Source organism: Uloborus diversus, chromosome 7 (assembly GCF_026930045.1).
Source record: "Uloborus diversus isolate 005 chromosome 7, Udiv.v.3.1, whole genome shotgun sequence".
NCBI classification, from domain to species: domain Eukaryota; kingdom Metazoa; phylum Arthropoda; class Arachnida; order Araneae; family Uloboridae; genus Uloborus; species Uloborus diversus.
Window position 1 is genome coordinate 118,725,967 of NC_072737.1, and position 25,685 is coordinate 118,751,651.

The following is a 25,685-nucleotide window of genomic DNA, read 5'->3' on the forward strand; positions in this document are numbered from 1 at the left end:
GCGTTTGAATTTGTTTTTAGCCAAGTGTGATTGAAATGAGCCAAAGTGGCTAATATCAGACAAGCCAGGCAATCCTAAGCTAGTTTAAAATTTTACAGCTAGAAGAAACGAATTTTCATTGTTATGGTTGCAGATCGTCTGCCTTCTGTGTCAATTCACCATTTTTTTCAAGGCTTAACTCAATTAGATTTTATATTAAAAAACTCCTTTTTGTAAAAATCGCGTTTTTACAGAAAAAATGCTGATGTAGATGAACTTAAAATGCTAAACTACAATTAAATCCAAAATTTCATCCAAATCGTTAGAGCCGTTTTCGAGATACAAAATATATACATACCCACAAGAATTCGGAACTCCAGCGCTCGAATACGCTACCTTGCGGTGATTTACAAAACTGCAAATGAAACTAAAACATTGCCACGTTGCGTTCCACGTGTGTCTGTTGACCTAAACACAGGCAGTTTGTTCTGAGTATTTATTAACGCAATCGATGTGTCTTAGTTTGCTTTCAGCTACAGAAATTAATTCGTCCCTTAGTAGTATTCTCGAGCTTCTCAAAATAATGTTAGTTTTCATTATTTCCTTAATAATTGGTGAAAGCGAAAATTCTGGATTAACAAACTTGGATAACGTTATACAAGGTAAAAATTTTTATTGTTTTGTATGAATTTGTAAGAATATGGGTTTTTTTTTAATCTTAAATAAATTAAACTTACCATATTTTACAGCAGTATTTAGTTGGAATGGACGGTATGCAAAATATTTTCTTGAATATATTATCGTAGAACAAAATGAATAACCGAGAAAGAATTTACTTTATTCCTTTTATTCTCAGCTGAAAGGTTTCGCCAAATTTGTTTAGGGTTATAGTTTTAGTATAGTGCGAGCAAAGTAGCCTTGGCGAGATTTCGCGTTTTTAGTTAAACCATTTTTAATTTTTATCATGAGTGGAATAAAATGGTAGTAAGATTACAGAATTCGATAAGTGAAAAGAAATAATGGTCAATCAACTGAAAAGAAAACTACCACCCATATATCCGTGAGAATTTTGTTGATGATTTGCATAACATGACACAATTAAATCGTAACTCAGAAATTGGAAAAATCGAAACAGAAAATTTTTAAATTAACCGATTCGGGAATTCGAGAGAAATAACTCAGCTACAAATGGAAAACAATAATCGCTAGCCAAGCAAGGCAAAAAAGTATCTTCTTTCGAAAACAATTTGTAATGTCATATTGAATTTTCTAGCATTAATTGTTATTCTTGTCAGGCCACAATTATTATTTAGTTTTATCAAGAATTGATAAATATCGAATTCAACATCGTGGAAATAGCTGCTTAGAACTACGAACTACGTAGTTTGCATTAATCTTTGACGTTTAAAAATGCTTCTTGAATTCTCATTTCTTTCTACGTGGGCCAGAATATCCACAAGACTTTGAAAATTAATTTAAAAAGAATAAAGCGAAAAAATCATACGTACGAACAAAAATCACAACACTTTTAGCATTTTCTTCGTTACCATGTGCGTTTATTTTAGTTTTTAAGTCCGCCATTAGACAGTGACTTCAGTGCCCCCTATAGTTCGTTGGAGTTGCGAATTGCTCGTTTAAAGATATAAGATTAAAAGTGGAAAATTGAACGATCTCAGAATCAAATTTGAATTTTGAAATCTCATTGCATATACTTCTGTAGCTCACTCAAAAAAAAAAAGCAATTCAGTTGCATCCGAGTTCGATTCCATCACTCATAGGAACTTTATTATTAAATTTATCAGGGTTTATCTTAATTTGTTGAAGGTTTGAGAAAATAAAGATACTTAGTCAGGCGATAGAATACAGAAAAAGAGGAATTCTAATTCTCTAAAACAGTAGTGCCCAACATACGGCCTGCAAAACTAATCCATGCGACCCACTGCTACATTCAATGTCAGGAATCAAACATGTTCTGGAATTTCTGAACCTAATAATTTATATGCTTTTGAAAATGTGCAAATAAGTAAACAAAACAAGTATACTTTTGAATCAAAAGATTGATTCGTAGCTGAATGGTTTTTTCAAAAAAGATCTGGTTTAGAAAAATAAAAAAATAAACTATGTGACTTTACTTTAAAGAACCAAAGTACTGTCAATTTAGGTGGATGATTAAATGCACTGTTGACACTAAAAGGCAACTTTTGAAGCAAATTTATTGAAACTTAGTGATGACTCATTCAATCCTTGCCGCATTCAATATCATTCTGCCTGTTTATATAAAAAAAATATCAGACATTTAAGTATCATATTTATTTCACTGCATTTTTACTTTACTTAAATTTACGATGAAGACAAATAAGAATTGTTTAGTTTTTTAAGTGTACATGTACACTTATATTTTTTCCATTATGAGTAAGTGCTTCAATGAGACTGTGGCATTCCATGTAAACGTTTTGCTAATGCTCATTTCCAAAAATTAGCAAGTTTGAGATTAAATAGTGCTATTCTCTTCGTGTAATGAGGTCATGAAAATTTTCATTGAAGTCATGAAAAAGTCTTGGAAAAGTCATGGAATTTTTTCATCCAAATAGAGTATGAACCCTGCACGCAGATGATATGTAAAACACAAAACAAAATTACCTCTTGTAGCTCCCCATCCAATTGCGTAACAATTACTATTGGCGTCCAACGTAGTCATCATATCTGGTAGACAAACGGGCTTTACATATTTCGTGAACTTCACTGGAGCATTCAATTTGATGAGGGCTATGTCGTGCATAAAGTCGTATATTCCATTCTGCTCAAACTATTTCATTCATCCAAAAAAAAAAAAAAAAGAGAGAGAGAGAGAAAAACGTTATATTAAATAATAGTTTGCAATGCAAAGCTATCGCCTATCCGTCAAAGTTTTTTACTTTGAATTTATTTCTAATTCGCTAAGAAAATCGTTTTAGTATTTAAATGTTTTTTTTAAACTTATTTTTGCTCATTTATTATTATAATCATTTTGAAGAACCTTCCTTTTGTCAAAAGTACTACTTTAAGTCACTGAAATTGATAGAATAAGCACAAAAATGACTTGGAGCCAGAGCATACGTTTATTTTCCCAACATTTAATTTTCAATATATTTTTTTTAAATGTCATATTTCTGTAATAAAATGTTTCATCGTGTGACGTCACGAGTGAAGAAAGTCATCTTGAATCGGAGAGCGTGGCTGTCTTTCTTGAGAAGATATCACCTTTTGGTGATTTTTCAATGCGAGCAATAACACGAGAATTGTGTGTTAAATAAAATATTCATTTGGTGAAGTTTGGCATTGTCATGAAACTTTATTCTGGTAACCCTAGCGACTTGTTCACAGTGACGCGAAAATGAAAACAACGACTGAACGATTATTTTTTAAGAGCGAAAATAAGTCAAAATTCAGGAAAAAATTAACTCACCCTTTGTTTTCAACCATGATTATTATTATTATTATTATTTTTTTTTTTTTTTGAAATGAGAAACAACCCAATTAATGTACCGCAAACCTACTAGCTTTTAGTGGCACTCAAATTATTAAATTGCGTTCTTGACTCAATATTTATCATCTTTTCGCTCCAAAATACAGTATAAGCTTCTTAATACGGAAATCTTTTCAATCTCTACCACATGTGAATTTCGATCTAATTTATAAGGAAAAGCTTTCAAATTGATATAAAGACAAAACCGCTTTACGTGGTAAACGACAAAATGGGTTTATGTATTAATGCCTAAAATGAATCATATACCAGTCAATTTTAAGCATACACATTATGATATGATCATTCGGGCCTAAAATATATTTCAAGGTTTTTTTTTTTATCTTTAACTTTTTTAACATTTTAATCTATGCAGTTTAAACGTATGCGTGTCTGTCTGTCACTTCCTGTCTTCGAGAACCACCGAAAGTTGAGAGGTCTAATGAGGTATCGAAAGATTCGAAATTTCCCGGGCCGAGGAACCCATTTCGCCCGGTCTCATCTTTGGACGACTATAATCAGCATAGGCATTCATTAAAACGACAATTAATGCTCTTCAGCTATTAAAATTCTTTCAGTCAGCTTGGTTGTCGAAGATGAGACTGGGCGAAATGCGTCTACGTCGGGTTGGGAAGCAGGTTGGTGAACGGTGAACTAAACTGATCGCCGCACGGAGCGAGGTAGCCGACGCCACAGTGGAGTATTTGACTGAAAATCCTGGCCAAAAGTCGAAAATTAAAATTTTACCCGATTTTTATGAAAATTTATTCTATGATAGTTGACTAACTGGTGCATCGATCGGCACCTGTTTTGGAAATTTGAGTCACGTACAATTGCTCATAGCTTCGGTAAAAAATGAGATTTCTATAAGAATTTTCGTTTTTTTGTTACGTTTGAGCTTAATTATTACGTTTCAAGGTAGATTTTTTTGTGGCTTTATAAATGAATGGAATTAAACCAAATCAATTTTACGGGATAAAGATATGTCAGGGCTTTGTGCTAATTATAAATCAAAGTAAATATTTTTATTTTCTTTTTGTAAAAAAAATAAAGAAACCTTGGTACGGGAGATTTTTAAAGGCTTTTCGCCTTAATTTATAACTAGAGAAAGCTTTTTAAATGGGTGTCGGGCTTGGTCGGGCTGTTTTGAAAGTTGCATCATATTTGGCAAAGTCTCTAGTGCTAATTTCAGCAAAAAAATCTTCCGCCTACAACTGCCCTTTTTTAAAATGATTTTTTTTTTGAAAAAAGTGCATAATCTGATCGTTTTGTGACAAATCATGATTTTAACTGAATTTTTCCTACAAAGTATTTAATTAATTTGTAAAAAGTTATCATAAGTACTACTGAATGAAAAGATCAACATATTTAAGCGCACAAACAACAATAAAATTTCAGACACGAGTTTCAGGGTTACGAGAAACAGCTTCGTCAATGTATAAAGATGTAAGTTATGGAATGAGAATCTTCCAATAAATTTCGAAAAACGCTTACTTTTATGCATCGCTAAAAAAATTTATTGCACCCCTAAAACATGTGTTTGCGTTCAATTATGTTAATTTTCTCATGCACGTCAATAAGTTAATAAATTAAATTATTTTGTGATCTCGCTAAGAAAATTTGCTCTTCCTTAAAATTGAGATAGATTTTAGATAAAATAAATAAATATTTACATTTTTTCAGATCATTTTTGCAAATAATGTGCCGGAGGAGATAGGTTCTTTTCCCCCTTATACGTAGAATAAGGGGGAAAAGAACCCCCCCCCCCTACTCGCTAGCGTTAGGAGACAATTGTAATTGTCTCCTAACGCTAGCGAGCTATCCTCATTTAAGACATTTTACCTACTCATTGTGAAATTGAAGATAGATTAAATTTTAGTTCCAAGGTTTTGTTTGTATAATTTTTAGCGGGACACATCACGCTATGTAAAACTAAGGATCGACCAAGGTACGGGTATATGTACAATATATACAATTCAAAAACAAAGAGCTTTTGAATATCTATTTTCGAGTGTTTTTACAGTTATAACTTCCTAGTTCATTTATTTATTTTTTTACAATAGAAAAAGTTTCTTTGTAACCCCGAAACCCTTGTCTTCTATTCTTTTTGTGCATGATTAACTCGGGGTTTTATCGATTGAAACCAAACGAAAAAAAAAATTGATTTTTTTTTTGTTTCAAATTAGCGTTTTGTACAGAATACTAGGATATTTTAATCACTTTTTTTTTCTCGAACAGTGCACTTAATTACATATCTTCGAAGGAAAAGACGAGGAAAATAGCCATTCGCATCAAACATATGTTTACTTTTCACGTGTATAAGCATTATTGGCAAGGAGCCAACTGCTGCATCGCTTTCGGATCGCGTGAAAATTATTGAAAATTTTCATTTCAACTCATTGAAAAAAAATTCATTATAAATCAGCGAAACAACATAACTTCACCGTTTCGGCTGCAAATGAAGGTAAGGTGTTTATATCATTTCCTTAAAAAGTTTTAGAGTCATAACATTATTAGAATATCGGATGTAAGAATTTTAGCTTCATTGATTGAATAATTGAAAAAAGTCGAAACAGTGACCTCCCTTTGAAAATTCCTAGAAATTCAGTTAATTACGATAGAACTTCAAACAAACCATATTCTTGAAGAAAATTATTTTTCCCATCTAGTGATGCATTGGTTTTTTTTCTACGTTTACTAGGATCGTTTTTACGGTCGTAAACATGCAAAAGTGTAAACCGTGGATAAAATATTAAATATTTCATTTTCTTATTCAAATTTAAAAAATCGAGTTTCAAATTGTAACATCAGACCTATCAGACAACTTGTATATCAAGTTTCATGTCTATAAGTGGGATAGCTTCGCCGTACAGCGCTCAAACGCACACAAGGGTGTCGTCTTCAGAAGAGTGAAAATTTCAAACTAGTTTTGGCCAGGATTTTCAGTCAAATACTCCACTGTGCGACGCAAGCGGCAAATGGGGATTGGCAATCGAAACGAGCGGGATGCCGAGTCCCCTAGCTTAGGAGTAATGAGTGCTTTAAAATTTAAAACCGTAAACTGCACTTTTTAGCATAGCTCGTTCGTTTTTGGTCTTGTGTTTTTTATTATTATTATTAAAGACTATTTCTTAGCTTACAATATGTGCCATAATCCTGCGTTTTGATTCCGTTTTAGAATTGTTGCCAGAACAGTGAAAAATAATAGTAATTATAAATTAAAAATATTTCCGCTTTTTAGATGTTGCCGTAAACAATGAAAAATGAATAAATGAACTGTCAATCAATTCAATAAATCAGTTTCAAGGCTAAATTTAAGCAAGTGGGCGTTTTTAAAAGCTTTTTTTTTTCTTTTTACTTGAACCAAATTGCTTGCTTTTAAATTCGAGCATACAAACCAGCAATTCTGAAAAAAGATAACTGAAAAAGAAAAAAGTAAAATCTGTCACTTACTTCCCCCAATTAATTCTAATTTGAATTCCGAAACTTTGAATTCAAATTATGTTTTTCGCAATCACGAGTTGCGACAAGACCCTACTGATTAGAGTTATTGTTTCTAGAAACGGCTCCCCCCCCCCCCCAAGCATGTCCCTCCTCCTGGGTGGTTACGTGTGTATAGTTGTGTGTGTAGGCTTACGTGTGTGCACGTAGGCGTGTGTATGCGTGTAAAGGCGTGCGCACGTAGGGGAGTGTATATGAGCATGCGTGTGTAGGACATGGACGCCACCGCCCAGCAAAAGTGGATTCCGGTGGACAGTGCTCAGGACCAGCCGCGCCGCCGCCGGTGGACGGTGGTGCTGCAGCCCTGGTCCAAGCTGAAAAAGGAACCGGAACGTCAAGGACAGTCAAATGAAAGCAATAAGCAATCGTGATTGCTCAAAAAAAAAAGCTATTCTCTCTCTTCATGCGCAATACATTTTAACTAAAATAAAAACCCATACCGTTTTTTATCTTCTTTTTAAAATAAGGATGGATAACAAGAAAATATGTTTGAACTTTCAAACATTTTCACCTCAAATAAATTTTAAAGTCAAAAATTTTTCGTATAAAATATTTAAAAAAAAAAATGTTTTTTAATTTTAAAGACTATTTCTATGAGCTTGGATTGCAATGAAAAGTATGAAATAAACCAAGTATATGATTTCTTGATTGCAACACCCAAAAATTGAAGCTGATTTTGGCTGTTGCGATCAAGATATCATATACTTATTTTATTTCATACTTTTTACTGCAATCCAAGCTTATACAAATAATCTTTAGGGAAAAAAAACCTTTTTAAAAATTTTATTATCGCTTATGCGAAGATGAAAATTAAAAGGTCTATCTCAAAGAAAAACTGTCTTAAAAACATGGCATCCGCTTACCGTCGTTGGTGAGATATCATCATAAATGATTATACGCTCAGGGTATCTGATTTGTTCACCCACATCGACATCGAACTTTCTGTGGTTTCCGAGATGAATCCGCCAATCATCAGGACGTCGAAGACTAAATCAGAATAAAAGAATGACAAAATTAAAATGTGCATCATTAAAACAACATTTCATGTAGAATCTCACTTAAGAGGTCTAAGGACCTTTAACCTTAAAAATTTTCGATTTTCTGGAAAAAAATATATACTATGCATAATTTAATTCTGAACAATTTGATAACTTATTTATTACCATACACAAAAATCTTTTCAAGTTATGGTAAAAATGCGTAAACTTTCCCCATAGAGATATATAATAACAGCAGCTGTTAAACCGTCTTTTTCTGGGGTGCCGGCCGTGCCGGTTTCTCGTTTTGCGTGCATGATGTTTCAGAACGTTTTTTATATATGTGCGTACAAACTTTTCATGCATGTTCTTCGGTTTTATTTTTGTGGTCTGAACCTAAATTTATTATTTTTTTTAAAATAATTTATTTATTTTTTTGAAATTTCATAAGTTAATAACGAAATTTTATAAAATTTTGGGCGAAAATATTTTTTAAAAATATTAACATTTATTTTTAGTAAAAATTTAGGTTCAGATCATAAAAATAAACCAGACAAACATGCATGAAAAGCTTTACGGAAATATGTAAGAAACATTCTAAGCTATCATGCACGCAAAACGAGAAATCGGCACCTGAGAGAAAGAGACTTAAACAGCTGCTGTTAACATGAATCTTTATAGGGAAAGTTTACGCATTTTTATGATACCTTGAAAAAAATTTTTGCGTATGGTAATAAGTAATGTATCAAATTGTTTAGAATTAAATTATGCATAACATATCTTTTATCCAGAAAATCGAAAATTTTGAAGGTTAAAGGTCCTTAGACCCCTTAAATGCCTTTGAACAGATTTCAAGTAGCCCGAGACGGCGACAACATGCGTCAGTTGCCCAGAATGTTGCTCTGGGTATCATACTGTCTGACCATCGATTACATGGAAAGTCTAATATCCGGTTTGTAGGCGGAAATAGACGTATCTATTAGTTTATAGGGATGTTAGTTGGTTTGTTTCAGATGTGCACTTTTGCCTCTCTATTATTTAGCCTTAGTTTTGTAAAAATGAAAATTTATCACAGCGACATTTTTTAAATCTAAAGTATATTCGGTTTATATTCTCACGGCAAAAATTGATTCATTTATTCACAACAAAGTTTTGAGCTTACCATTTTGCTTTTACGTTCTTGAACGAAATGAAAATTATTTCTTTTCTTTTTGTTGTTTCCATGGTAACTATTTTTGTTTTCCCTTATTTTATGTTAGAGAATGCAATAAATGAATAAGTCACTAGTGACATTATAAAACGCGTGCATCAAAATCCCATCGTTATTTTCCCTTCTACCCTGCTAGATTCATTCAGATGGAATCGTTTTAACTTGGCCGATTGACAATTACATACAATACGTGGTCAAACAGTACCAACAATGCGAATTTGACTACCTCAATTGGTATCATAGCGTAGTCAGTCCACAAATCATGGTCTTCTGGGAGAAAATTTGATGTTGACTACTTTTCGCCAGACATGAAATTTCCTTCCCACTTTTTTCAGTTTCAACCTTACCTTTCGATCAGGGTCGCAGAGAGCCAAGGTGGGCCCCTTGTCAGTTATGTCACCGTGCAGCTCCCACTCCTCCACCTCTCAAAAGAAGAAAAAAGAAAAGGGAGGGAAGGAAAAGAAAGGGGGGAGAAAAAAATCAATATTCTACTAGAAAACAAATTAACTCTATTTTAAGAGCCACAACAGTAAATACCATAAGAGTAAATTTTACTTAATCTTTACGTTTTCTCTTATAATGAGTTTTTTTTGTCCCTTTTTTCTTTCTTCCTACCTTCCTTCCTTTCTTTTTTTTTGCGTCAGTCTCGCCGAGCCCCCCAAGGCCCAGGCTAGTGAACCAAAATTTTTTAATGATGGAATAAATGTTAACCAATGGGAGTAAAATTGGCAACGCTATAGTTTGTTCATTAAATTATGCAGAACCAATGGCGAGTGAATGCAAACAATATTTAATTCCTGTCACAGTCCCAGAGAAATCAGCATAATGGGGTTGTTTCCTTCAGTCAAAAGTACTATTTTTAGTCACTGAAAATGAAGGAATAAGCAAAATAATAATAATAATAATAACATGAACCCAGAAAATACTTTTATTTTCCCAACAGTTATTTTGTAATTAATTTTTTTAAATGTCCAATATTTTAAACAAGGAGTGGTCTTGATGACGTCACAAATGATGCAGTTTGGCGCATCTTTCTACCTTTCTACCGTGTTTCCACCCTTTTCCATGTTTTGATAATCAAGAAGCGAATTAAATATTGCGTTCTAAGCTTGCTATCAACCATATCGTTGCCAATACACGTGAGTAAAGATGCGAATTAAACATTTTGCTCTTTGAATGGCAACACTGAATGGCATTTCATCATTTGTGATGTCATCGGCAGAAACGTAAACAATGAAAGCGCACCGATTTAAGTAATTTTTTAAAAATATTAAACGTAAACAAATTATTTAAAAAAATGGTCAGATCCTATGTTTTCAAGCATGCTTTTCAGAAAAAAAAAATACTTTTAGAATTTTGGAAACGACCCCATTATGCATAGTTATTTGTAAAAGCACAATTCATAGATTAATGAGCTAAGTGCAAGATTTAGCGCATTATTGATACAATAAAAGTCTAGAATCAGTAAAAATGAATTTATTTCCGTTTATGTAAAGTTCTGGATGTGGGCTGGGTCGATATTTAACCTCTATCAATTAATGGTTTTTCGCAATGGTGTTGTTTCCTTCAGTCAAAAGTACTACTTTTGGTCACTGAAATTGATAGAATAAGCAAAAAAAAAAAAGACATGGAGTCAGAAAAAAACTTATTTCACCAACAGTTATTCTTTGTTCAATTTTTTTAAATGTCCGATTTTTGACATTTGATGACGCAGGTGATGTACTTTGGCGCGCTAAGTGTTAACGCGTTGGTGTCAACCGCGTTACCAGGTTATGATTGTTCGCGCTCTGCGCAGATGGCATCAGTGAATGGCATTTGATCACTTGCGATGTCATATGCAGAAGCGTCAAAAATGAATTTCAATCTGCGCACCAATTAAAAATATTAAACCAATTGTTAAAAATATTAAACTTTATGAAATTGTTTACAAAATGATCGAATCCTATGTTTTTAAGCATGCTGCATCAGAAAAAAAAAATACTTTGAAAATTTCGGAAACGACACCATTCAAATAAACTATACGAGTTGCTGCTGTTTCTGACCAATGGTTGATGAAAGAGGCAAAACAAAGGCCGACCTGCTTACGTAGAATATGACCTGACATGACATTTGACTTGTCGGCGGAAAATGAAAAGTTTTACCACTTCGACAAATTTCTTAATCCACTGCAAGATGGCGTATTCAAACTTTAGAACTGCGAATAGTTTTGTTGTGGTGTCAATGGCAGTCTTCGTAGCGGACGCCGTGATTGCGACCAAACAACGGGAAATGGTTCTGTCTGACACGGGAACATTCAGGGTATCTTGCACCTGCTGCAGAATCGAGGAACAAGTGACTTGTGGGTCTGCTACAGCTTGTCGGTGGATGCGTCGATCCACGCGTTCTGACATCACTCTGGCTGACCTTGCACCCCCCAATCTTGCCACATTTCGTTGTTCCAACCATCTTCGGTCCAACCAATGCACCATGCTCGCATTCATGTGGGTATCAGCTGCGATTTGACGTACGGACCAACCTCCCCTTTTCAGTCCGATCACCATACTCCTCGTAAAATCGTCTATCTGCTGGAAGTGCCTTCGTTGACGTCGGCCTGGCATTCTCTCGTGTTACACGTATCCTCCAAGACAAAAACAAAATTTCTTCGATAATTCTCTAGTCAGAAATAACGACACGAATATTGCCCATTCTGCAAGCTCCTTCCTTTATATCTTACTTCACGCGCGTCGGAGAGCTGCGTATTTCACATCATTTACATAACTCAGTGATATACTTCTACTCTAAAATTTGCATAAATTTCTGAACACTCCTTCTTGGTGCTGCATTTTCAATGTCGAACAGTGTATATACAAGATCCAACGGCACTATTAATTTTTTTTTTCTTAAATGTAAAAAACGCGACCGTGACGAATAAAGTAAACACCCTATCCTAGGGTATTTTGAGTATGAAAATGTAAAGTTGTGTGTCGAATTCTATGTATACTGTATGTAAAGAAAATCCAGAGCAACAGCATGTACATGAAACTATGTTCATGTAATGTAATGTAATGAAGTATCGTGTTGAATTCGAAACCGTTAAAATAAGAAGAATTAGTGAAGATGTTGGATGCAAAATATCATTTATTTATCTAAGAGGAAAATTCTCAGTAGATTCTCAAAGCAATACTTAAAGGTATCGATATAGAATCTGTAACGGAGAAAAAAATAGTAACACACTCTCTCGAAAACTCCACGTGCAGTAGTTATCTTAAGCAACAGCGAGTCTTGTGACGAGATGTTACACGGAGTCAACATCTCAAGAAATAAAAAAACTTTAGATCAGGTGAATGTAAGGTAATGATTTGGAAGTTAGCTACTACTTCTGTGGTAGGAAATTGTTGATGTGTCCAAAACCACGATTTGAGAGTGTTGGAAGTTCAACATACTAAGAAGGAACGTTGATGTCCAAAACCACGACTTGAGCGTGTTAGAAATTGATTTTATTCAACATATTAAGAAGGAATGTCAATGTCCAAAACCACGATTTGAGCGTATTGGATGTTAATTTTATTCAACGTACTAAGAAAGAAAGAGACCTCGAGTTCAATAGTAAATATTTTTTGATTGATCATATTGCATTGTCACGAGTCATATTTTATTAAAACAGATTACGAAAACCCTCAGTGTATAAATACGGAGGTAGATTTTAAAAACTCACCCTCCAAAACAATGTGCTGCAGAAAGCACCCACTGTGCACTAATCAACACTCCGCCACACATATGACCATTAGGCTCGACAAGTCTTTCTTGTAGATCAGCCATCCAAGGCCAGCTGCCTTCGGTGACTTCTTGACCACCAACGATTCGATCTAAGAAAGACATAGGCTTCGGGCTGATTTCCGACTTCCCACATTCAGTTGTAGGCAATGTAACTGCAAAGTTTTAGTTCAAATCAGTAAAAACAGTTTTCAACACTGAATTCGACAAAATTTGTTGCGCAATTATTATGATTAAATCTCCAATTTGTTGTTTAATCTCGCCTCGATTTCAATGAAAGCTTCACTATTAATATACACCCAAACCTGTTTTTATGCGCTGTGCGCTGGATAAGGACCGCATAAAAAAAAATCGCATAAAAAATTGTTCGAAACTTCACGAATAGCTATAAAAAGTTGTTTTTGCAACACAGTTTTAAAAAAATATTTTTTTTTTATGCGGTGGATAGGGACAGCATAAAAAAGTCTCACATAGAAAATAACGCAAAAAGTTATACTTAAAGGAAATCAAAATTAACCAAATGATAATAATTTTACCGACTCCCGAAAAATTTCCTGAATAAGAACATTTTTGGGAGGTCACACTAACTTTCCATCGGGATGCCCCTGTCGTCACTTGAAGATACTACCTCACACTCGTTTTATAAACAATCTCCTCTCGTTTTATAAATAATTTTCATACACACACACCACACACACAAAAAAAAAAAATCGCGCAAAGAAAAAAAAAGAAAAAAGGACCGCACAAAAACAGGTTTGGGTGTAGTAACGGGAACGAATATCGTACTTGAATCTGGCACTCGAATTCACTCATAACTACAGTGAAATCCCGATAATACATTACTTAAAGAACTGAGTGAAAAAACGCAAAATACGAGAAAACGTATAATGGAGGAAAACGTAAAATACGAGAAATATATAAAAAGCAAAAATCAAACAGAAAATAACTAAAGGCAGTAAAGATGACTCTTTCAAAAAGTATAATATCTATATTTTACGAAAACAACATTATTAACGATATCATAATATCAGCTCATTTTAAAACCTTTAGTTGCGAATTCGGGCGTTTAAGTTGAAAACAGTCCGTAATAGCGGATTGCTTTTTAGCCATTGAATTCAAAGTAAACGCAGGATCTTCCAAGATTGAAAAACTTTGCAAGTTTATTTTCCTGGTCTGTGTGAGAAAAAAAATGTCTTTCTCTGTTTATAAACTCTTCAAAGCAATATTGAAAGAAGTGACAGGCTGTGTTTCCGGTTCTCCTTCTTCATTTTCATTGCTCTATGAAAAGTCAAGTGGTATTTCTATTTTCATAGATTAACTTTCAACAACGTGGATTATCTTTTAAAAAGCACAAATGAAACATGTTGCTTTTTAAGAACCATTTCCTCCCCTTTTTTTACCTTACAGGGAAAACGTAAAACGCGGTAAATTCATAAATAATAAACAAACAATCCGGGTTTGATTAACATTATTAGTATACACAAAAACTGGGACCTGATGAAAAAAACGTTAAATGAGAGAAAAGCGTAGATTCGGGGTTTCACTATATATTGACTTTTGCATAGCTGGTAGAGAACACCTACTAGAACGCCTCAGAAAGATCTTTACTTCCGTCATAAATCCTTTAAGTGGACATTAGGGTTGAGTGAAAAAATCAAAATATCATAAACGCTAAAATTTATGGCAGAAAAGTAGCCGTTTATAGAGATATTTGGACATTCAAAAGAATTTCGAATGCAAAAAACATCTTAAGGTTCCATTCGCGCCTTGAAGTTGACCGTTATTGCATAAAAACTGGGGGGGGGGGGGGGGGGGGGAAACAAACAAGAAAAAAAACAATAATTTTATTAAAAAATAAAAATTAGATGTAATATCAAAGAAGAAGAGGTTTTTAAAGTAGATAACACACGATTATTTTAATAATAAACTTTATTTTAAAGTTCCACACATGCTTCCAATCGGAACAATATAACGTCAAAACTTAATAACATCCTGATGCTTCATATTTTGAGGAAAAGTATTAGAAGTTATTATTTGTAAAAATGTCTTTTCATATTAATTAATCCTTACATAGAAGTGGGAAAAATAAGTGATAAAAGTATTTCTTATCTAGTAAAAAAAAGTTGATTCTCCACTTAGCCCATAACTTTGTCTAAAAATGTAAAATTTACCTATGATAGAGAACAAGGGTTAAGTATAAACATTTGAAAAATATAAATGTAGCTTGCAACAGCCCACATAAGTCACACCTCGAAACAAAAGAAGTAGAAATACATCCCTGCTGTTGAAAAAAATCCAGATAGCTACGGAAGTGTGTACAGAATTTATTCATGTACCACAACATTGTCTACACCAGAGAGTGTTAACTTTGTGTTTCTAGTTCAAAATCAAATTTTAAGCTCGCCCTGTCATAATATTTTTAATCAGGCATTCTTGATTGTATTAAAAAAAAAGGAATCTCCTAGTTGAGCGGATTTATCGCCTGTAATTTCAAGTTAAATTCACCTGTGCATTTTTCTTCATCTGTACCATCCCCACAATTGTCATTTCCATCACAGACTTGAGAATAATCTACGCACTTTCGATTGCGGCACATCTTTTTACCGGAAGGGCAGACACCTGCAGAAATAAAACAAGATAAGTAGTTTAAATCAAAAAAGAAAACGAGCTGATGTGTGCATCACATGACTTCCTTTTACTCCAACTTAATGTAATTTTCCCATTATTGGCAATTTTAATGTGAGTCAATAATTTACTCTCTAAATATCACCAACAGTGGCCAAATTGAAACCAGATTTTAAAAAAAAATCGCCAAATTTGTCACTAAATTGGTGACAAAACTTGGCGACCAAAAGACTGGCGATATATCGCCAAAGTGTCCGCCAAATTATGACACCACTTGAGTTTACATCGAAATTAACAATAATTTCCCCCCAAACAAGGGCAAAATACCCCCTTAGGAACATCCGAATGCAACCAAAAGGGAAGGTGCACAACTAGAACCCACTAGGAGTCCACGTACCAAATTTAAAGTTTCTAGGACATACCGTTTTTGAGTTATGCGAGATACATACACACATACGCACATACATACGTACATACAGACGTCACGAGAAAACTCGTAGTAATTAACTCGGGGATCGTCAAAATGGATATTTAGGGTGTCTGTACGTTTCTAGGCATATATCCACGTGTGGTCGAGTCGAAAAAAAACAAAAAAAAAAAAAAAAAAAAAAAAAACAACATTCATTCGGGGGTGAGCAAAATAGAAATTAAGGCCGATTTTTGAGTGAAAATGTTTTCGCGAATACACTACTTCCTTTTTTACTTCCTTTTACAAATCCCTTTTACACCAAGAGCAACAGCTCCCAAAAAAGAAAGTGTCCCCTCACAATCCCCCCCCCCTTTTAACATTTCAATGGCGCAGTCTGTGCCATGCAGGGTTGCCCTAAGTGCAGCCTTGCGCAATCAGACTTTTCTGACCACTAGACAAGGCGCCGACCAGGCCCAGATCTATAAATTTTGCTCCCCCCCCCTGCAACAAAATCTGTAGGACCCCTCCAAAGAGGCTAGCAGTGTATATTTGCAATGTTACAAATCTTAGTGCTAGCTTTTCAAATCAATTTTTCAGGCCGTTGGGCCTCTCAAAGACGTGGGCCCCTCTGTACTGCGGGGTCGGCAGGTACGCAGATCTGGGCCTGATTCTACAAGAATGTCAGATTGAAGGATTTACAAGTTTTCTTCTACTCCCTTTCGTTTTTCGTGAGTTTTTTCTGGAATCTGTTTTCCCCAGAACATATTTTTCCATGTTCCCATTATTCTCTTTGAAAACTCAGTACGAAAACTGCTTCTGAATTGCAAAGCTCAGTAACATATCTTTTTATTACAGAGATGGGAAAAGATTACATCATCTTTTCCTTAGAGCTCGTTTACACTTTCTGAAAAGTCGGCCCAATGAAAGTGGTAAAAACATTCCACATGCAAAGGAAGAAAGCGGATTATTACTCGTAAAATTTTCGACCCGCTCTTTATCAGGTGGAAAACGGGTTAGTTCACAGATGGTATTGCTCAACTACGCGCAATATATTGCCTTTCCAATGTAAGTATGCAGTATTTTCCATTTCTAGTTGAGTGAAGTCTAACTTAAGCAGACTACAACCTTTTTCCCCACAAAATTCATTTTACTCATTGAACTATGTTTAAAATTAGGATGGTCCGAAAATCTGGCAAATGTAGGATTTAGTAATTCAGTAAGATTTTCGAAAGAAGCTAGAGTTTTACAGCAGTATGTAAAGCCTCTGTGAAAGTTTTGAATGGAAATTTTTCAAAAGAATTTTACGGAAGTTTTTGATGCAATTTATGAAGTTCAAACCTACCTATAGAGCTTAGAATTAAGCATGTACTCTGTAGGTGAAAAGTGCAAGTAAATTGACTCATTACAAATACTCTGTAAAATTATGAATAGGAATTCTGAAATGACGTTTTTAGAATACTTTTTTAATGAAGTGCAAAGAAAAAACTTACTGGATGTGGACTGCGGCGAATAAGTAATGTTAAATCCCCTTCTGTTACCAAACTCGTCAGTCGTCAGAGTCACTTGCACAGCATGAGAATCGGCAACGTAATCATAGGGCACACGACTCCCGCAAAGCACAGCCACGACAAAGCCTTTTCCGTCTGAGTTAAATTCATGAATTTTCACGGAATCTGCTTCACAGCTATCTGTTGTATCAATGTCTAGTTCGTTGAACGTCAACCGAACGTGCTGCAGAAAAAGTTATGAAAATTTATCAGAATAACAGTTAATTGATTCTTTTATCTTGAGGAATGCAGACATTTATTGCACCGTATGCAATATGCTGGTAGCTCGGTTATCCCATCCAGAGTACAGTTTCCAATCTCGATCCCGAATCCCGTGGGATCCCGCATGATATTTAGCGGGATTAATCCCGCTTGATTTTCCATCCCGCAATTTTTTTCCATGTAAACGTTTTCCAACTTTTACCGTTCATAAAAGGACTATTTTCACAGGCATTATCTGAAGTTTGAAGAACTCTTCTCTTACATCGGCAAGAAGAGCAAGAAAAACTTTCTGTCTCACGTAATGAGCGGTGGATTTAACATTTAAGAACACAATAAGAATTGAATTTATTTTTTTTTGAGATTAAATTGGTATTCTCATTCGGAGGATTTAGTTTTCATACGTTCAGCAATTGAAAAAATGCGTATAATTTAAAAACATTTTCAAAAACCATCACTAAAATTTAAATTCCAGAAAATTACGCTTTAGAAAAGATAAAGAGATAGCAAAACCAGCTGGGGTAGCCTCAATGCAATATTGGAGAACTTCTGTAAGCTTAAGGAATGCACTCAAAATCTTTAACGTAAAGTGCACAATATTTTTCTACAAAGAAGAAAGCAATGTAAAACCTGCCATCATTTATACATTCGGCACGACTCTAAAAGAGGCTACAGAAACTTGGATGAAACATAAGATGACTGGCATGACAGTGCAGTTAATTAAGCTGCTCAAACTTTTGAATCTCTCTTTAAAGTGAGAGGTAAAATTAGTGAAATTATCCAAAAACTGTTACTGAGCCTACGACTTGGTGAAACCAAGTAGCACTCACCCCTTGCAGTAATGAATCAAATTCACCGATTCAATGTCCAACGTTTATGAAACAACAATGGTATTCTTATTGCAAGTTAAACTGGATGCAGCAAAACATACATAGCCTTCATTTTTATCCGAAATTTGCAGTTCTTGGGAAAAAACCAGGCATAAGAGTACAAAAATCTATTTCAGAAGATGAAGAAGACAAAAATCTATTTCAGAAGATGAAGAAGATAATGGGGATCTTTTGCAAAAGTGGAGTCACAGCACGTGTTTCCGTCAAGCACATCATTTTTTGAGCAAAAAAACTTTCTCACCCTGTACTAGCGATGCTTTGTTAAGATGCATTGAACCTTTTTAGGACACACACTTTTGCGTACCAAAGAATATTTACTAATTGGAATTTGACTTTGTAGTGCTCTTCAGTTGGTGTACGGAATTTAAAAAAAAAACTACTCTAGTTCAAGTAACAAAAGCAGTCCTTCCTAAAAAGCACAACTTTTTCTATTTTTAGGAGAACCAAGTCAATCCCGGGAGACAAGTTCGCGGGATCCCGCGGGACTAGCTCCTTACAATCTCGAAATCCCGCGGGACTGAAATCGGCGCGGGATTAGAAATCCTAATCCAGAGACTACAGTTTCGTCCTTGTTGTGTATTCATCAGTGTGGAATAGGGAGCAACCTTGCAGGAGGCAGATGTCATCTCATTAAAGCTTGGAGCGGTAGAAACTGGTGGACAAAGTAATTTTATCTCACCAGCTAGGGTTTGGATACATGATACAATTCAACTCGTAATTTGAAGGCAGGCGTGCCCACCCCCCTCAGAGCAAGGGCGCACCCTCTAAATATCGTTGAAGATCCCCCTCCAAAGCAAGAGCTCCCTAACCAAAAAGTGAAAAATACCCCTCAAAACACCCCTCCTAAAAATTTCAATGGCGCAATCTGCGCCATGATTCTCTCCCCTTGGTGGGAGGGGCACCCCTGTTGAAGACAAAGCTTGGGTATTAAGCAGTAAATTACCGCTCCTAATTAATTACCTTACTTCTTTATTCCCATGCTTTGCTATCAATTTACGAGTTGAATTGCACCATGTCTGCGAACTCCCGCTGGTGAGATAAATTTACTTTATAAAAGTTTATTGGTACTATCAGCTTCAATGAGATGAAATCTACCTCCAGCTCGGTTTTTACCTTTTCCAGACTGTCCATAACAAGGAAGAAACTTCAGTCTCTGGAACGGAAAACCGGACTGCCGGTACATTGCATGAAGTTCTGTTTTAGCCCTCGCTTAAGGGCGGGCGGTAACTTACGGTTCAATACCCAAGCTTTGTCTTCAATTTGCGAGTTGCACCGCACCATGTCTGCGGATTCCCGCTGGTGAGGATAAATTTATTTTATCTACCAGTTTGCTAACACTCTCAGCTTTAATCAGATGAAACCTGCCTCCTGCTCAATTAATCCCTATTTCAGACGGATGAGTCCAGAACGAAGTAAATCTGCAGTTTCTGGATATGAGAACCGGGCTGCCGGGATATATTAAACATAGTTTTGCCTTAGCCCAAGCTTAGGGGTGGTAACTTAGTGCTCAATATTTATTGCACTGTTTTAAAAAAGGAATATTTGGATGGAAGATAGTAATTTTTTATGATCAACAGTTTGACAGCGTCCCAGCTACATCCGTTCAACTTTTATTAAGTACTTGCAAAAATACCCGGCGTTGCCTGGGTCAGTAATAATTGTGAGAAACAATCGTTACTTTCATTCGTTTCTGTGTTAACTGATAGGAGTCAAAACACACCGCTTTGACGTGATTAAAAATCGAGCTTCTTCCTTACCCATAAAAGTAAAACACCAATGAATATAAAGAACGAAATAGTATTCAGTAAGAAACGAAAGTACGATATTTAAGCAGATAAAAATTTGAAGAATTTCCATAATATGAACTAACAAAAACAAAGATCACTAAAAAAACCGTGCGCTTTATTTAATTGTAGTACACACACAGAAAAAAAAAAAAAAGCTCTCTGCTATGTTTCCCTAAGTGTACAAAAAGTAGAGTTTCCAAATGTTTAAATGTCTTTAAACTCATGTTTACTCCGGAGAAGCCATGATTCAAAACTTTCAATATGATTACTATTAATATTGATGTTGTAAGGCAATGAATTTTTGTAACAATGGGTTTTGTATTTAATCATTTAATGGGGAAATTACGTGACATTTACTGTTTTCCATCATAACTTTTTGAAACTAAGTTTTTTATAAATAAATTATAGCCTATGCTGCTTCCTAATAATGTAGCTATCTGTGGTGAAAAAATGGTTAAAATCTGTCCAGTAGTTTTGAAGTTTACCCCGGACATCCTTACATACAGAAGTAGCCATGCATATAGATTTCAAAATTTTAAACAGAGATATAAAATAAATTACTTTTAATTAAAAAAAAACCGCCTTCAAAAAATACCCAGGAACTAAAAAGCAAAAAATAACTGATTACACTTACATTCTATTTCCCACCCAAACATAGAAATGAAATTTATTTTACAGTTCCAGTACAAAAATCAACTAAACTAAACACCGAATTATAAAATAAACACTGATTTAAATTACTATACGATGAATTATTTATATACCTAACTAATTATATACGATCTCTTAATTTTAAATAACCTTTTGAAGTCGGGGCCTCCTATAAACAACTACATAACGTAACTGACAACCCACCGAATACTGAATTAAACACTAATTTAACTATACGCGAAATTAGTCTTTAAAACTAAACCTACTCAGTTACGTTAGGTAGTAGTTTATAGGAGGCCCCGACTTCAAAAGGTTATCAAAAATTAAGAGATCGTATATAATTAGTTAGGTATTTAAAATAATTCATCGTATAGTAATTTAAATCAGTGTTTATTTTATAATTCGTTGTTTAGTTGATTTTTGTACTGGAATTGTAAAATAAATTTCATTTTTATGTTTGGGTAGGAAATAGAATGCAAGTGTAATCAGTTACTTTTTGCTTTTTAGTTCCTGGGTATTTTTTGAAGGCGGTTTTTTTATTTAAAAGTAATTTATTTTTTGCTTTTTAGTGGTGTAAATAACACGGCGAGCGTCTCGGAGACTTCCGACGACTATGAAGAAAGGCTTTTTCAAATGCGTAACTATGTACAAAAAAAATTGTCTTCATCATTTGTTCAACTTTATCGAAGTTTGCTTTCCGAAAGCAAATGCATGAGTCACTAAAAAAAAAAAAAACCGAAATCGCTTCAAATTTAAATTTGTAAAATTGTAAATTTTAGAATTGTAAATTGTAATTTATGTTTCGCAATACGTGTCATGTAACTCGTGATAAAAGTCGCATGTTTCTTCACATGGCCCCACTATAGATGAAGATTAAAAATTCCCCTAGAATGAATTTTATGTTTGCTTCAGAGAATCCTTAATTCAAAATTTTCATTATCATTACTCTTAATAATATATATTTTTAGTACTTTCTTTAACTATAGGTAAAGAAAGTATAAACCCTTGTATTATGGCCTTTGTTTATCAATGGGTTTTATATTTAATCGTTTGTGAGGGGAATTGCATGAAATTTTTTATTTTACCCTTAACTTTTCCCTAAAGAACAAATAGGGTAAATCAAAGATTTGGAACCTAAGTTAGACCACCTCTAAAAAAAACACCACTAAAAAAAAAAAGCATAAAAACCGGTTCACTAAGTGAGACGATATACAAAGTTAAAAAGTACAAATCGATTTAAATGTGAGTATGACATTTGAAGAGTTAACTCAATTTCATCAAACCTGAACTTGATTAACATTAGACCGCCGAGGAACTATGTGGTTTCAAACAAAAAAAGACTTTTCCTTATCGGTACAGGCAGGGGAGTGCACAGAAATTTTGGAGCCCATCACAAATGACTTTTCCGGGCCCCTCTCCATATTGTTTACCCCTATATTTCACCGTTAGTTACAAAAATATTGGGCCCCCTCCAGGCTCGGGCCCGAGACAACAGGTATCCCTCTCCCCTCCCTGTGCACGCCCCTGGGTACAGGTGTCTTCGAGTATTTATGGAGCATTGTACGAAGAAAAAACAAATCCGACGAGTTCAGAACCTCCTCCTTTTTTTGAAGCCTGCTAATTAATATAACCCTAATTTCAAATTGAACTGGCGGCATCGTGAAATAGTAAATCCAGAATATTGGTCAAACTTCAGCAATCATACACAGTTATAATGTATATTATTAAAGAATATAAATTAAATCGTGGGGGAGGGGTGTTCCGTATTCAATTTCTCCTCAATTAAACACTAAATACATTTAAAAACTATAATATTAAATAAAGAACTTAGTGCCTAAATAAAGTTATTTATTAGTAAATAAAATGTTAAGGTAATTGATTCAACTATTAAAGTAGCAAAATATATTTAATTTATTGCTTTGCTACGCAGTAATAAATACATTAGTAACACCTATAATAAAAAATTACCATGCGGCGCAGCGTTGAGAAAATTAATCATCCATGTGCACATATCGTTCAAGAGAAAGCCAAAAGCTTAGGTGTGAAAATACACCGATCACAGCAACACCACGTGACCTTGACGTATGAAATTTAAAGTTTCTTGGATTTCTCCGGGACCCTTTATCAGATCCAGACCAATTTACAATGGGACCATGTGGGAAGTATACCCTTTCAAACAATTTTTTTTTTCAAATCGGTCCAGTAGTGTTGGAATAATTCGAAAACACACATTAAAAGCCGCAATACGAAATCATAACCTCCTTTTTTGAAGTCGGTTAATGACATTTTTTTGAGTCTGGGCTATAGTTATCAAATCTAAACTCTTTGTGCTCCTGCCATCAATTCGCTTTGCCCTAGCTATCAACTCTGGAATCTCTCCGATTTTTTCATTGGCTAGAAAAACCATTGAGAAGAGAAAAAATGGAAGGATTTAGGACTTTCATTCGTGATATAAAGACACCAAATCACGTGATTAATTTTAAACCGAACTGTAGGAAGAAATCGGGTTTTTACCCATTGAGTAAACAAATTTGCATAGAGAGGCCCCGTCTATGGTAAAAAGGAGATGAAATTGAAGCCGGAATTATGGGATACAGCAGTGCAATTATGGGCAGAGTTATGATAACATGGTCGTTTCGCGAGAATATTTTCACCAATCTCGTGAAGGGGACTGAATAAAGTGGCTGACGGATTGGTTTGCATTTTAACTCATGTTTTAATGCAATTTGAAAAACGTGCTACCTAAACTTGCAATAATATCTAAGTTTAAATTAACTACCAATTGAGATCAAGTAATAGAATGTTTTGAATCAAAATATATCTCAAGTTATTTAGCAAGAAGCTAAGATTCTTGGGATACAGCGGTGCAACTTCCGGCTTCAATTTCTCAGTATAGTGGGTTCTCTCTATGTAATTTCTTTACTCTATGTTTCTATCGCAGTTTCACGCAAAACGTATCAACCATTTATCGTTGTTAAGTCACGTGACTTGAGATCTTTGCCCAAGCATTTGGTAAGCCAATGATTGGATTTGCACCCTCCATTTATAATTCCTGGTCTAAGAGTAAAACTGCAGCATAATATTGAGTTACGAAACACGTGCGTATGCACAAAAGCGGAAATGAATTTTGTCTTGCTCAAGGTTCCGAACGAAATATTTTTCGGAATGTAACGTAATTATTTCTATAAATGTGGTGAGAAACTAACAGTCAAAAGTAATTCAAACGTCTTGCATCAACTCTTTTTTGAAAATAATTTTGTTTAAGTCCATTCAATGTGAATAACTTACCATTCCAGTTGGTGCCTGTAATTGATATGTGCATTGCACTGAATCCGGGTAGTTTTGATTTTTCTCAAAACCAGGACTGTACAAAGTTCCTTTCCCCGTCACTTGGATGATCTTCGGACCGACGTCCTTGATCGGGAGCTCTTTCAAATCTCTGCATCCTTCATCAAGAACTGAGAAAGAAAGTAGTGAGAAGTATTGTTCTTTACTTGAAAAAACTTGCAGACACATAATGAATCGTGTTACTGTATGAACCAACGTTTAAACGTCAAGAAACAGTTAACCGGATTGTTTGCTTAATTCTCATTTACTAGCAGTTCCTGCAAATGAGCCGCTCACGGTAAGTATTTAAAGGAATGCTACGAAATTTTTAGATTTTTTTGCCGTCAACCCTTTGGTGCCCCAAGCTTTGCGCCAGCGACGTTTCAAAAAGTTAGCAAAAATAAATAAAATAAATAACGCAGGAGTTTATAAAAAGTAAAAAAACAAGAACTGTGAGTGGTGTGTAGATTCTTCGTATGAATAAAAATCGCGCTGAAAGTAACGAAGATGAAGAATGCTTCAAACAGTACTGGTGAATGGAGCTGGGTGTCGACTAACAGGACAAAATGTCCGTTAGAAGATGACTGTGTTGACGGAAACATATCCCGCCAATGAATCAAGAAGTGTGACGCGGTTTTTCCGTTGGGAGGTGTTATACAATTCTCCTTACCGTCCCGACCTCACACCAAATGACTTCTATCTATTTGGACCTTTAAAGAATAATTTGGAAATCCGGCATGGAAGAAATCATCCTCTAGAATGTGAAACCACATCAAGCTGGCTTGCTGAACCGTAGCATTGGTTCTGAAATGCTGACCTCCCTAGTGTTTTTTTATGTCCAAAGAAACAGAAATCACTAGATGCGAGATTGTGACTGTAAGGAGGGGGGTCCAATACTTCCCAATTCATACAGAGAATCTGCACATTCATCAGAGCTCTTACTTTTTGCCTTACTTTCTGAAACCCACTCGAATTTATTATAGAATAGTTTATAATAAAATAATAATATTTCTCACGATTATTGGGCTATTAGTATTCTAATGTTGCAATACCACAGAAAAAATATAATTTGTAATTTACTTGTATTTGATAATTTAGCAAATAAGTTTTGAGGACACATATTAGTGTGGATCACTTAAAGTTTTTTTCGAAATGTTAAGGGGCAGAGGATTAAAAAGGTGCTAAATGGTCTCAAACTAACATGTCTGAAATTTTATTCCATTCTGATGTCTTTTTGCCTCCGGATTGAGTTTGAAGTTTGGATTTCCGTACCCAACTAGGAAACGTTCTATGTATGATTGCAATAAT

At 34.7% G+C, this 25,685-nt stretch overlaps 1 protein-coding gene across 1 annotated transcript in view; it reads right to left on the reverse strand.

Annotated features, from left to right (window-relative positions):
- LOC129225904 (ovochymase-2-like) overlaps positions 1-25,685 on the reverse strand; it is a 51,440-nt gene that overhangs the window by 17,614 nt on the left and 8,141 nt on the right. Inside the window, exons 2-7 of the mRNA XM_054860436.1 lie at positions 24,339-24,508; positions 17,447-17,687; positions 15,428-15,541; positions 12,864-13,077; positions 7,846-7,969; positions 2,620-2,785 (exon numbers count right to left, since the gene is read on the reverse strand). Of these exons, the coding sequence (XP_054716411.1) occupies positions 2,620-2,785; positions 7,846-7,969; positions 12,864-13,077; positions 15,428-15,541; positions 17,447-17,687; positions 24,339-24,508 (1,029 nt within the window). The remainder of the gene's footprint in view (positions 1-2,619; positions 2,786-7,845; positions 7,970-12,863; positions 13,078-15,427; positions 15,542-17,446; positions 17,688-24,338; positions 24,509-25,685) is intronic.